The following is a 14,463-nucleotide window of genomic DNA, read 5'->3' on the forward strand; positions in this document are numbered from 1 at the left end:
TGGCATTACATGCCTCTATTGATTTCTGAATTGATAAAAAAAAATTAGGGATGCAGTATTAAAGGGTATGTCAACAGCTGTCTCCCCCAAAACTATCTATATGCGCATGTATCTCTTTCAAATATAAGTCCAGAAACACCTTTAGATCACCAGTCCTTTCCTGCAAATGAGGCTGTAGATCTGAAGTATCTGTCACTCCAGCTCTATTCTCCCCCTGCCCAGTGCCACCTCCTCCAGCTTGACTGATGGTTCCTTTGCCTGAAGACACTCAGCATGGAGGCTGTCATTCAAGCAGGAAGAGGCGGTGCGGAGAAGGGAATAGAGCTGGAGTGACAGAGGCTTTAGATCTACAAATAATTCAGCCTCATTTGCATATCAAATCAAACACTGATTTCTTAGTAACAGATTAAGGGACTCGCCATGTAAAGGTATTGCTGGACTTGTCTTTGACAGAGCTACTTGCGCATATAAATAGTGTGGGGTTGAAAGCCTGCTTACAGATTCCCTTTAAAGTGATGTGGTTCTTGTAATATTAGCGTTGTGGCTGAGTAGTGTGACACCTCTGCTGAAACAGTTTTAAAATGGTTTCTAATAAATCCTTAAAAACTCCAGTGACTTATAGGTTCAGGGTTACATTTTTGATGGCTAGAGATGCACACAATGTTGTTCTTGTTGTCGTAAATACTGATGAAAAACCAGACGATCTGATGATAATGCAAGTCTGAACAGAGCCCTATATAACCAATCAAAAATGTCAAACAAATGTGATATCACGGTGTATGTGTTCTCTAGCTGCACATCAAGCACGAGTTGTGACTTCTACGCTTCAGCACCAAAGAGCTGTTATCTCCATGACCCATTTTTTTTCCTTCCCTGGGAATTATGTCAGATATATGCGAAATATCTTTCCTTACAGAAGAGTCAGCTGGCAGGTACGCCAACATGCTCCAGTTATGCGAAGAAAGACTGAACATTTTCTCTATAAAAATGTATTACAGAAGAACCAAATACATCTAGAATGCGATTTTTGGCTGTGTCAAATCCGGAGTTCTTTTCTAATTATAATGATTGATTAAATGTTAAGGCACAAGGCTGTGTGCAAATGAATATACAGTAAGAGACACCCACTACTTCTATTCAGGTATATAAAGTAGATTACATTCATAACTGGGTTACCCCCTGCCACGGGCAAATGCTGCCCACAGAACGGGTTATAAAAGCTCATCTGTTCAAGTCTCAGCAGTGTAAATGGCTCGGCTGCTAACATGCCATTAAATATTATGGGCTTTTTTTCCAGTCCATGACGGGTCTCTGCTGGATTTTATCAAATATAAAACATATATTTGCAAAGAACCTACTTGGCAACGTATACTAAGTCTTAAAGGGTCAATGTCAGTGTGACCTATCCATAACAGCACAATAAGGATATATTCACACACAGCAGATTTGGTGCAGACATTTTACACTGTGTGCAGAATTATTAGGCAAGTTGTATTTTAGAGGATTATTTTTATTATTGATCAACAACTATGTTCTCAATCAACCCAAAAGACTCATAAATATTCAAGCTTAATATTTTCGGAAGTTGGAGTGTTTTTTTTTTTAGATTTGGCTATCTTAGAATGATATCTGTTTGTGCAGGTAACTATTACTGTGCAGAATTATTAGGAAACTTAATAAAAACCAAATATAATCCCATCTCACTTGTTTATTTTCACCAGGTAAACCAATATCAGTGCACAAAATGTAGAAATAAACATTTCTGACATGCAAAAACAAAAACCAAAAAAATTAGTGGCAAATATAGCCACCTTTCTTTATGATGACACTCAACAGCCTTCCATCCATAGATTCTGTCAGTTGCTTGATCTGTTTTCGATCAACATTGCGTGCAGCAGCCACCACAGCCTCCCAGACACTGTTCCGAGAGGTGTACTGTTTTCCCTCCCTGTAGATCTCACATTTTATGATGGACCACAGGTTGTCTATGGGGTTCAGATCAGGTGAACAAGGGGCCCATGTCATTATTTTTTCTTCTTTTAGACCTTTACTGGCCAGCCACGCTGTGGAGTAGTTGGATGCATGTGATGGAGCATTGTCCTGCATGAAAATCATGTTTTTCTTGAACGATACCGACTTCTTCCTGTACCACTGCTTGAAGAAGTTGTCTTCCAGAAACTGGCAGTAGGTCTGGGAGTTGAGCTTCACTCCATCCTCAACCCGAAAAGGTTCCACAAGTTCATCTTTGATGATACCAGCCCATACCAGTACCCCACCTCCATCTTGCTGGCGTCTGAGTCGGAGTGGAGTTCTCTGCCCTTTACTGATCCAGCCTCAGGCCCATCCATCTGGCCCATCAAGAGTCACTCTCATTTCATCAGTCCATAAAACCTTTGAAAAATCAGTCTTAAGATATTTCTTGGTCCATTCTTGACGTTTTATCTTATGTTTCTTGTTCAAAGGTGGTCGTTTTTCAGCCTTCCTTACCTTGGCCATGTCCCTGAGTATCGCATATCTTGTGCTTTTTGATACTCCAGTAACGTTGCAGCTCTGACATATGGAAAAACTGGTGGCGTATGGCATCTTGGCAGCTTCACGCTTGATTTTCCTCAATTCTTGGGCAGTTATTTTGCGCCTTTTTTGGCTAACACACTTCTTGCTACCCTGTTGGCTATTTGCCTTGAAACGCTTGATTGTTCGGTGATCACGCTTCAAAAGTTTGGAAATTTCAAGACTGCTGCATCCCTCTGCAAGACATCTCACAATTTTGGACTTTTCAGAGCCCGTCAAATCTCTCTTCTGACCCATTTTGCCAAAGGAAAGGAAGTTGCCTAATAATTAAGCACACCTTATATAGGGTGTTGATGTCATTAGTCAACACCCCTCCTCATTACAGAGATGCACATCACCAGATTTACTTAATTGGTAGTTGGCTCTCAAGTCTATGCAGCTTGGAGTAGGACAACATGTATAAAAAGTATCAAAGTGATCAAAATACTCATTTGCTTAATAATTCTGCACGCGGTGTAGAATGAGGAAGAAAATCACATCAATTCATCTGAATAAGGTTGTTTCGACTGCAAGCACAGTTTTTTTTGCAAGCCCAAAACACGAGTACACATGCTAAATGCTTCACATGGTACATATATGGACTACCTGTGTCCGATCTGATACAAGACTGTCCATAGTTATTAGCATACCTTCTTTTTATGTATAATCAAGCACAATAGACTGCACTTTCCCATACATAGGGCCACCACAAAAAATGTTCTGCGCACAGTATACTTTTTTATAATTGGTTTCAATGGGCGATGTATGACACCTCCACACAGATAAGGCCCCCTTCACACGTCCTGATATTTCCGGTACTGGAAAAGCAAGTACTGGTGCAATCCGTGTCAGTGTGTGTCATCCGTGTACACCATCAGTGTGACATGTACTGGAATATAATACAAAATAGAAATGATGGATAGCTAGGATACAGTAAGGAAAATAAGTATTTGATACGCTGCTGATTTTGCACGTTTTCCCACCTATAAAGAATGGAGAGGTCTGTAATTTTTACCGTAGGTACACTTCAACTGTGAGAGACAGAATCTAAAAAAAATCCAAAAAAAATCACATTGTAGCATTTTTACATAATTAATTTGCATTTTATTGCATGAAATCAGTATATGATACAAAAGAAAAACAGAACTTAAGTGTGTGGACAGGTGTCTTTTATACAGGCAACGAGTTCAAACAGTGCAATTAATACAGATAATGAGTGCAGTGTAGGAGGGCTTCTTAAAGAAAAACTAACAGGTCTGGGAGAGCCAGAATTCTGGTAGGTGATCAAATGCATATTTCATGCAATAAAATGCAATGCAATTTATTTAAAAATCATACAATGTGATTTTATGGATTTTTTTTAAGATTCTGTCTCTCACAGTTGAAGTGTACCTACAATAAAAATTACAGACCTCTCCATTCTTTGTAGGTGGGAAAACTTGCAAAATCGGCAGTGTATCAAATACATATTTTCCCCAGTGTAGATAGATAGATAAATATATGTCAGTGATATATATAATTAGTGCTGTGCGTGTGTAGTTTACTATACATGTATTTAGCAAAAAAATAAATAAATGTAAAAAATGGCGTGGGGTCCCCCCTATTTTTAATAATCAGCTAAAGGAAAGCAGACAGTGTTGAGTTGGTCTTATTATGCTGGGTAGAGACTAATAATCATGGAGCTTCTCAGCCTATTAATATCAGCCACCAGCTGTCTGCTTTTCCTTTGGTGGTTTTTAAAAACTGGGGGGCCCTAAAAAAATGAAGTGGAGTCCCCTTCAGTTTTAAGAGCCAGCAGAGGCAAAGCAGACAGCTGAGGGCTGATATTAATAGGCTGGGAAGGTCAATGTATATTGTCCCCTTCCCAGCTTAATAAGACCAGCCTTCAGCCAACCCAAAAATGTCTCGGCTCTTCCCGATTGCTCTGGTGCGTTGACAATTGAGGTAATGGGATGGGTGGGGTTTATGTCAGCAGCTGGCACTGACATCAAGCCCTGGGGTTAGTAATGGAGAGGCATCTGTCAGACACCCACATTTTTCACACCCATTACTGGTGTGGATTTTTATTTTTTTAACAAATGGGTGAAAGAGGGAAATTTGTTGGGGAGTGATTTTTACAAACAAAGGACTTGTGTGTGCGTGTTTATTTCTTTTGACTACGGGGTTAGTAATGGGGGTGTCTGACAGACGCCTCTCCATTACTAACCTCAATGTCTGCGCCAGCTGTTGACATCAACCCCACAATCCCATTACCACAATTGCCACCGCACCAGGGCAATCGGGAAGAGCCGAGGCTAAGCACGAGAATCCATCTAATTGATGTGCCATTTCTGGGGTGGCTGAGGGCTGGTCTTATTAGGCTGGGAAGGGACCATTATCCATGGACTTTCCAAGCTTATTAATATCAGCCCACAGTTGTTTTCTTTGGGGGGAACCCCACGTTATTTTTTTAAGGGTACCCCCATTTTTAATCACTACCAAAGGTAAAGCAGACAGCTGTGAGCGGATATTAATAGGCTGGGAAGCTCCCGGGTTATTTGGCCATACCCAGCTTAATAGGATCAGCTCACACCTTTCTGCTTTCCCTTAGCTGGTTATTAAAAATAGGGGGGATCTCACGCCTTTTTTTTCATTTATTTGCTAAATACATGTATAGTAAACTACACACACACGGCACTAATTATATATCTCACAGACATCTTTCTATCTATATATCCTCTATCTTTGCACATCTAACACCTAAACATCTGTAATTTCTATTCTGCATTATATTCCGGTACGTGTCATACGGACAGCACACTTGTATGTTATCAGTGTGCACGTATGCGGGACGTACTGACGTCCGTGCTGCAGGAAAAAAAAGGACATGTCCACGTGTAGGTTACACGGACCATGTGAACACACAGACATGTGTGCAGCCCCATAGATTATAATGGGTGTGCCTGTGTAACTGTCTCCAGTGTGTGTGAAAACTGTCACCACACTTACTGGAGACACTGACGTGTAAAGGAGGCACCAGATAGTTTAATGAATGATTGATGGACCATTAGCTACCTCTCCCAAGTACCCAAATATAAAGGAGCGCTCCTGTGGTCTCTATTACTGCCAGACTCCAACAGGCCGAATCCTTCTCTCCTGACAACATAAGTTGGAGATAGTTGAGAGGACCCCATACACATTAGACTATAGACTGATACTGCCAATATCTGCAGGTTCAACTGACTTTAGTTTAAGAGGGTTGTCTGGTCTCAGAAAAAAAGTCTGCAGTCACTATGTGACTACAGACTTCTGAATCCTGGCAGTGTGTAATGCACACACTACCACAGTTCCCCTGTATTCCCCATGCAGGTGGGCGCTCATGTGATTGCTTGCATGCGAATTGAAGAGAATTGACGGAAGCCCAGGAGTCCAGTCAGCACATGACCACAAGTATGTAAATTATATATAAGTGGTCATATGACCATCTGCCCGCACACTGTCATGATTCAGAAGTCTGCCGTCACATAGATACATTAAAAACAAACAAGACATTAAAATGAATGAAGTTAAAATATAAAGTTGAAAGAAATTAGATTTTATGACAATATAGCCATGGTTACAGGGGGTGCTTTACAGAGGTTGTCTGATATTCTTTAAAAATGGCAAATAGCAAGGGATGTAATTAAAAAAATTCTCATAACCTGGTAAAATGCCCCCACTGCTCCAGCGTAACAGCTACGGTAGAGCTGCCGACATTTATTAGCTGTTACTCATGTCAATAAGCCACAGATGCAAATGGCCAAGAGTTGTTTCTGGTTCAGCAGGCCAGACACTCATCAGTCCAGAATAGTCAATAGCGGTGAGATAGATTCAGCTCCGCGATCTCTGCAGCCAATCACTGCGCTACCATAACTGCTGCAGACCATAGGGACCACTGGAGAGTCGCACTGGTGCGGCATACGGGTTTAACATGAAGTATACAGTATTTTTTTCTCATCGCCTGAGATCCAGAGATCTTCGACAACCCGATTCAGTAATAGGCGATATATAGGGAAAAAAATTCTCACCTTCATGAGGTGCTGGTTAATCCATTTGGTAAATGTCTTCTTTTGAACTTTGTCTCTTTCATCTGAAAATAAAAAGTAAAATGATTTAACATTTAATGAAATGAGGTTAATACTGGTTCAGTAACACAAAATGTGACTTAATAACCTTACATTAAACTCTGCAAGATCCTAAGGATATAACCTTACATTAAACTCTGCAAGATCCTAAGGATTGCAGAATGGTTTTTACTTACTGTCACAGTAAGTCAGACATCAGTTTTTTGCATGTTGAGTGTTACCTGTGATTTTCATGACAGTACTCGTACCTATGACAGTTTATGGGGCTGTTCATGATTTCTTTTTTTTGCAGCTGAGTGCAATGCAAGTCTATGGGACCATGAAAAAAACACGCAGCCATCCAAGTGGATGGGAGACTAGCAAAACATTACCTCAAAGATTGACACCCAGCTTTTGCTTTTCCAAAATCATAACTGACTAATTTGCTGACTTTTGCAGCTCCATTAAGGCTATGTGCCCACGATGCAGAAATGCTGCATATTTTTTCCGCTTCTCCCTGGCAGGAAAAACGCATGCGGATTGTACATGCGGATTGTACATGCGGATTGTACATGCGGATTGTACATGCGGATGCTACATGCGTTTTTCCTCCAGGTAGAAGCGTTTGTCAAGCGTTCTTCACATGCATTTCTGCATGCGGGTTATCAAGCGCTTTCCAAGCAATTTTAGCATCACTTGGAAAAGTGCTTGACAACTTGTTCACACTATATAAATCCATGCAACCGGCATGGATTTATAGTAGTGTGACCAAGTTAGTTAAAAAAAAAAGAATAAGAATGGTAAAAAATAAAATGATTATACTTACCTTCCGATGTCCTCCCTGTGTTTTCTCCGCTGCGTCCGGTGTCTTGGGCGGCTCGCGATTGTGTGAAGGACCTGCAGTGACGTCATTGAGTCATTTGTCAGGTCACATGACTCAATGACATCATGGCAGGTCCTTCACAACACCGCGACCCATACAGCAGACCAGACGGAGGGGAGAAAACACAGGGAGGACATCGGAAGCTAAGTATAATCTTTATTTTTTATTTTAAATTCTTTTTTTAACAGATTCTATGGTACCTGGGTCTGGATGAGAGTCTCCTCTTCTCCAGACCTGGGTACCATCCACACATTGAACCGTGTGATATCCGCATGTACAGATGTAGTGATGCGGACGTCACGCGGTTCAATGCAAGTCAATGGCGGCGATTACTCTGCGTATCCGCAAAATTAATGGACATGCTGCGTAATTTTCCGCAATGATAATCCGTAGCCGAAATTTCCACAGCACGTGCACAGCACATGCGGATTATCATTGGGGACCATGAGGCACGTATTACCAAGCGTTTTTTAAACGTTTTCGCTGCGGAAATTCCGCGGCAAAAACGCTTGAAAAACACATAGTGGGTACACAGCCTTAGGGCATGTGCCCACGATGCAGAAATGAAGCAGAAAATTTCTGCAGCGCTTCTGCATGTTCTTGGCAGTCAAAAACGCTTGCGGGTTTTGCATGCGTTTTTGACGCATTTTTACATGCGGATTTGACCTGCGTTTTTCAAATGCACTGGGACCTCAAATTCGCAGGCAGAAACGCACAAATAATGGACATGCTGCGGATGGGCACAGAACATGCAGATTTTCATTGGGGATCATGGGGCACGTATTACCAAGCGTTTTGCAAGCGTTTACACTGCGGAAAATGCGCATCAAAAAACACATTTTCCCTATGAAAAACGCATAGTGGGCACACAGCCTTATCCTGCTCCTATATACCTACTACAAAAACAGGATTGGGTTGCTATGCAAAGGATAAAATTGATAATGTCTGTATAAATTTACCATCCATTTGAGGAGGAAATGAGCTTATTCAGCCTCTTAAAGCTTAGACTGCCCTAAAATATCAAACTGAATCAAATTCTCATTACTGCCCCACCCCCACTACCATGCTGTCCCTTCCTTAGTTCCCCACTGGTCTCTGTATCTTGGCCTCTAATAAGGACATTTCAATATTGACATGTGACCACTGTAGCCAATCACTGGCTGCAGCAGTAGTGTCCATATTGAAATGCCATTGCTGGCGATCTAGATGCTGACACCAATGGAGGAACTGGGAAGGAGTGTCACAGAAGTAGCAGAGGATAAGCAAGGTGAGTATTAGGCCACGGCCCCACTATCCGTATTCGGTCAGTATTTTTTCTCAGTATTTGAAAGCCAAAACCAGGTGTGGAACAATCAGAGAAAAGGTATAATAGAAACAAGTCACCAATTCTGCATTTATCACCCACTCCTGGTTTTGGCTCCCACTCCTGAGAAAAAATACTGACCGAATACTGACCAAATACTGATAGTGGGGCCGTGGGCTTAGGGCTGCTCCAGAAGTCGGTGGAAATCGGTCCGAGCACAGAGCGCAATACCTGGACTGGCCGCAAGTCTCCCAACCCAAGCAGGACAGCTTCATATATATCTATGAGACTGATGGACCTCGGTGTACGGACTGGCTGGGTCTCTTCTGATCCAAGCATCAGACTGATGTGCATGGAGGTCTGAAGCAACCATGACTCAGTTTCTATTTTATTTCATTTCAGGCTTTTGGTAAAATTTTCAGAGAATAAAACTAAATCAGAATTAGACATTTCAGGCAACAAAAACAAACAGGAAACAAAATCCTAATAAAGTCACCAGTTAGTATTATGTCCAGAACACAAACCGGGCTGAAGAAGTGTCCGGCAATGACAGGCACTAGATAACAAGCAGTACAAAGGCAGAGCATGGCACTTACTGACCCATACAACACATGAGCGTTACCAGCAGTGCATTCAGGTCCCGGGCACTACCATGCAGATGCCACATCATTCTTCCTAGCCTCCTGGATGCCAAATTAAAGAAGATTTAGCTTTTGCAGCGCAGGAAGGAAAATTTTGTGACGAGAAAAACTCCGCCTGCCTGTAACACCCATTAACAAGCTGACACACAGCAGCATTAGCTTCAGCGTATCATGTATAGCCAGTGAGCAGCACAGACCGTCTGTCTGTACATATGGGGTGTTACTGCACTGCCAGCCAATGGAGAAAGTCATCACTACATAGAAAGCAGGGCTTCCCAAAATATCTGCTACCCTGACCGCAAAATGATTAACCGCAAGGGAGAGAAAACCAACTTATTGCTTACAAATGTCCAAGTAGGAACAAGTCTGAAAGGATTTAACTTGATATTTGACCGAATAGGGACAGTCTTCTGTACTATACAATAACGGGTATGTAGTAAGTGCTGGGACATTGAGAAAAGAGGGGGCGCTACTGCAAAATGCCAGGGTGGAGGACCTCTGCACAGATGAAGACCTCTCACTGGGAAGGTGGATGGGGTCACTAGGAAAGAAAAGGAGGGGCACTACTATAAAATGCCAGGGTGGAGGACCTCTGCACAGATGAAGACCTCTCACTGGGAAGGTGGATGGGGTCACTAGGAAAGAAAAGGAGGGGCACTACTATAAAATGCCAGGGTGGAGGACCTCTGCACAGATGAAGACCACACACTGGGAAGGTGGATGGGATCACTAGGAAAGAAAAGAAGGGGCACTACTGTAAAATGCCAGGGTGGAGGACCTCTGCACAGATGAAGACCACACACTGGGAAGGTGGATGGGATCACTAGGAAAGAAAAGAAGGGGCACTACTGTAAAATGCCAGGGTGGAGGACCTCTGCACAGATGAAGACCTCTCACTGGGAAGGTGGATGGGATCACTAGGAAAGAAAAGAAGGGGCACTACTGTAAAATGCCAGTGTGGAGGACCTCTGCACAGATGAAGACCACACACTGGGAAGGTGGATGGGATCACTAGGAAAGAAAAGGAGGGGCACTACTGTAAAATGCCAGGGTGGAGGACCTCTGCACAGATGAAGACCTCTCACTGGGAAGGTGGATGGGATCACTAGGAAAGAAAAGAAGGGGCACTACTGTAAAATGCCAGGGTGGAGGACCTCTGCACAGATGAAGACCACACACTGGGAAGGTGGATGGGATCACTAGGAAAGAAAAGAAGGGGCACTACTGTAAAATGCCAGGGTGGAGGACCTCTGCACAGATGAAGACCACACACTGGGAAGGTGGATGGGTTCACTAGGAAAGAAAAGGAGGGACACTACTGTAAAATGCCAGGGTGGAGGACCTCTGCACACATGAAGACCTCTCACTGGGAAGGTGGATGGTGTCACTAGGAAAGAAAAGGAGGGGGCACTACTGTAAAATGCCAGGGTGGAGGACCTCTGTACAGATGAAGACCACACACTGGGAAGGTGGATGGGGTCACTAGGAAAGAAAAGGAGGGGCACTACTGTAAAATGCCAGGGTGGAGGACCTCTGCACAGATGAAGACTTCTCACTGGGAAAGTGGATGGGATCACTAGGAAAGAAAAAGGAGGGGCACTACTGTAAAATGCCAGGGTGGAGGACCTCTGCACAGATGAAGACCTCTCACTGGGAAGGTGGATGGGGTCACTTGGAAAGAAAAGGAGGGGCACTACTGTAAAATGCCAGGGTGGAGGACCTCTGCACAGATGAAGACCTCTCACTGGGAAGGTGGATGGGGTCACTAGGAAAGACAAGGAGGGGGCACTACTGTAAAATGCCAGTGTGGAGGACCTCTGCACAGATGAAGAGTTCTCACTGGGAAAGTGGATGGGTTCACTAGGAAAGAAAAGGAGGGGCCACTACTGTAAAATGCCAGGGTGGAGGACCTCTGCACAGATTAATACTTCTCACTGGGAAAGTGGATGGGTTCACTAGGAAAGAAAAGGAGGGGGCACTACTGTAAAATGCCAGGGTGGAGGACCTCTGCACAGATGAAGACCTCTCACTGGGAAAGTGGATGGGATCACTAGGAAAGAAAAGGAGGGGGCACTACTGTAAAATGCCAGCATGGAGGACCTCAGCACAGATGAAGACCACACACTGGGAAGGTGGATGGGGTCACTAGGAAAGAAAAGGAGGGGGCACTACTGTAAAATGCCAGGGTGGAGGACCTCTGCACAGATGAAGACTTCTCACTGGGAAGGTGGATGGGGTCACTTGGAAAGAAAAGGAGGGGCACTACTGTAAAATGCCAGGGTGGAGGACCTCTGCACAGATGAAGACCTCTCACTGGGAAGGTGGATGGGGTCACTAGGAAAGAAAAGGAGGGGGCACTACTGTAAAATGCCAGTGTGGAGGACCTCTGCACAGATGAAGACTTCTCACTGGGAAAGTGGATGGGATCACTAGGAAAGAAAATGGAGGGGCACTACTGTAAAATGCCAGGGTGGAGGACCTCTGCACAGATGAAGACTTCTCACTGGGAAAGTGGATGGGATCACTAGGAAAGAAAAAGGAGGGGCACTACTGTAAAATGCCAGGGTGGAGGACCTCTGCACAGATGAAGACCTCTCACTGGGAAGGTGGATGGGGTCACTTGGAAAGAAAAGGAGGGGCACTACTGTAAAATGCCAGGGTGGAGGACCTCTGCACAGATGAAGACCTCTCACTGGGAAGGTGGATGGGGTCACTAGGAAAGACAAGGAGGGGGCACTACTGTAAAATGCCAGTGTGGAGGACCTCTGCACAGATGAAGAGTTCTCACTAGGAAAGTGGATGGGTTCACTAGGAAAGAAAAGGAGGGGGCACTACTGTAAAATGTCAGGGTGGAGGACCTCTGCACAGATTAATACTTCTCACTGGGAAAGTGGATGGGTTCACTAGGAAAGAAAAGGAGGGGGCACTACTGTAAAATGCCAGGGTGGAGGACCTCTGCACAGATGAAGACCTCTCACTGGGAAAGTGGATGGGATCACTAGGAAAGAAAAGGAGGGGGCACTACTGTAAAATACCAGCATGGAGGACCTCAGCACAGATGAAGACCACACACTGGGAAGGTGGATGGGGTCACTAGGAAAGAAAAGGAGGGGGCACTACTGTAAAATGCCAGGGTGGAGGACCTCTGCAAAGATGAAGACTTCTCACTGGGAAGGTGGATGGGGTCACTTGGAAAGAAAAGGAGGGGCACTACTGTAAAATGCCAGGGTGGAGGACCTCTGCACAGATGAAGACCTCTCACTGGGAAGGTGGATGGGGTCACTAGGAAAGAAAAGGAGGGGGCACTACTGTAAAATGCCAGTGTGGAGGACCTCTGCACAGATGAAGACTTCTCACTGGGAAAGTGGATGGGATCACTAGGAAAGAAAATGGAGGGGCACTACTGTAAAATGCCAGGGTGGAGGACCTCTGCACAGATGAAGACTTCTCACTGGGAAAGTGGATGGGATCACTAGGAAAGAAAAAGGAGGGGCACTACTGTAAAATGCCAGGGTGGAGGACCTCTGCACAGATGAAGACCTCTCACTGGGAAGGTGGATGGGGTCACTTGGAAAGAAAAGGAGGGGCACTACTGTAAAATGCCAGGGTGGAGGACCTCTGCACAGATGAAGACCTCTCACTGGGAAGGTGGATGGGGTCACTAGGAAAGACAAGGAGGGGGCACTACTGTAAAATGCCAGTGTGGAGGACCTCTGCACAGATGAAGAGTTCTCACTAGGAAAGTGGATGGGTTCACTAGGAAAGAAAAGGAGGGGGCACTACTGTAAAATGTCAGGGTGGAGGACCTCTGCACAGATTAATACTTCTCACTGGGAAAGTGGATGGGTTCACTAGGAAAGAAAAGGAGGGGGCACTACTGTAAAATGCCAGGGTGGAGGACCTCTGCACAGATAAAGACCTCTCACTGGGAAAGTGGATGGGATCACTAGGAAAGAAAAGGAGGGGGCACTACTGTAAAATACCAGCATGGAGGACCTCAGCACAGATGAAGACCACACACTGGGAAGGTGGATGGGGTCACTAGGAAAGAAAAGGAGGGGGCACTACTGTAAAATGCCAGGGTGGAGGACCTCTGCAAAGATGAAGACTTCTCACTGGGAAGGTGGATGGGGTCACTTGGAAAGAAAAGGAGGGGCACTACTGTAAAATGCCAGGGTGGAGGACCTCTGCACAGATGAAGACCTCTCACTGGGAAGGTGGATGGGGTCACTAGGAAAGAAAAGGAGGGGGCACTACTGTAAAATGCCAGTGTGGAGGACCTCTGCACAGATGAAGACTTCTCACTGGGAAAGTGGATGGGTTCACTAGGAAAGAAAAGGAGGGGGCACTACTGTAAAATGCCAGGGTGGAGGACCTCTGCACAGATGAAGACTTCTCACTGAGAAGGTGGATGGGGTCGCTAGGAAAGAAAAGGAGGGGTACTGCTGTAAAATGCCAGGTTGGAGGACCTCTGCACAGATGAAGACCACACACTGGGAAGGTGGATGGGGTCACTAGGAAAGAAAAGGAGGGGGCACTACTGTAAAATGCCAGGGTGGAGGACCTCTGCACAGATGAAGACCTCTCACTGGGAAGGTGGATGGGGTCGCTAGGAAAGAAAAGGAGGGGGTGCTACTGTAAAATGCCAGGGTGGAGGACCTCTGCACAGATGAAGACTTCTCACTGGGAAAGTGGATGGGATCACTAGGAAAGAAAAGGAGGGGGTACTACTGTAAAATGCCAGGGTGGAGGACCTCTGCACAGATGAAGACTTCTCACTGGGAAAGTGGATGGGATCACTAGGAAAGAAAAGGAGGGGCACTACTGTAAAATGCCAGGGTGGAGGACCTCTGCACAGATGAAGACTTCTCACTGGGAAAGTGGATGGGATCACTAGGAAAGAAAAGGAGGGGGCTCTACTGTAAAATGCCAGGGTGGAGGACCTCTGCACAGATGAAGACCTCTCACTGGGAAGGTGGATGGGGTCGCTAGGAAAGAAAAGGA

The 14,463-nt window shown here is 44.8% G+C and overlaps 1 protein-coding gene across 25 annotated transcripts in view; it reads right to left on the bottom strand.

The window, feature by feature from the left end:
• Positions 1-14,463, bottom strand: part of DST (dystonin) — a 744,334-nt gene that overhangs the window by 423,711 nt on the left and 306,160 nt on the right. For all 25 annotated transcript variants that reach the window (XM_073675444.1, XM_073675441.1, XM_073675455.1 and 22 more), the window contains one exon: positions 6,597-6,658. In XM_073675444.1, the coding sequence (XP_073531545.1) occupies positions 6,597-6,658 (62 nt within the window). The remainder of the gene's footprint in view (positions 1-6,596; positions 6,659-14,463) is intronic.

The sequence above is a fragment of the Phyllobates terribilis genome, unplaced genomic scaffold (assembly GCF_046119375.1).
Source record: "Phyllobates terribilis strain yellow unplaced genomic scaffold, ASM4611937v1 Scaffold_3__8_contigs__length_932513732, whole genome shotgun sequence".
NCBI lineage: Eukaryota > Metazoa > Chordata > Amphibia > Anura > Dendrobatidae > Phyllobates > Phyllobates terribilis.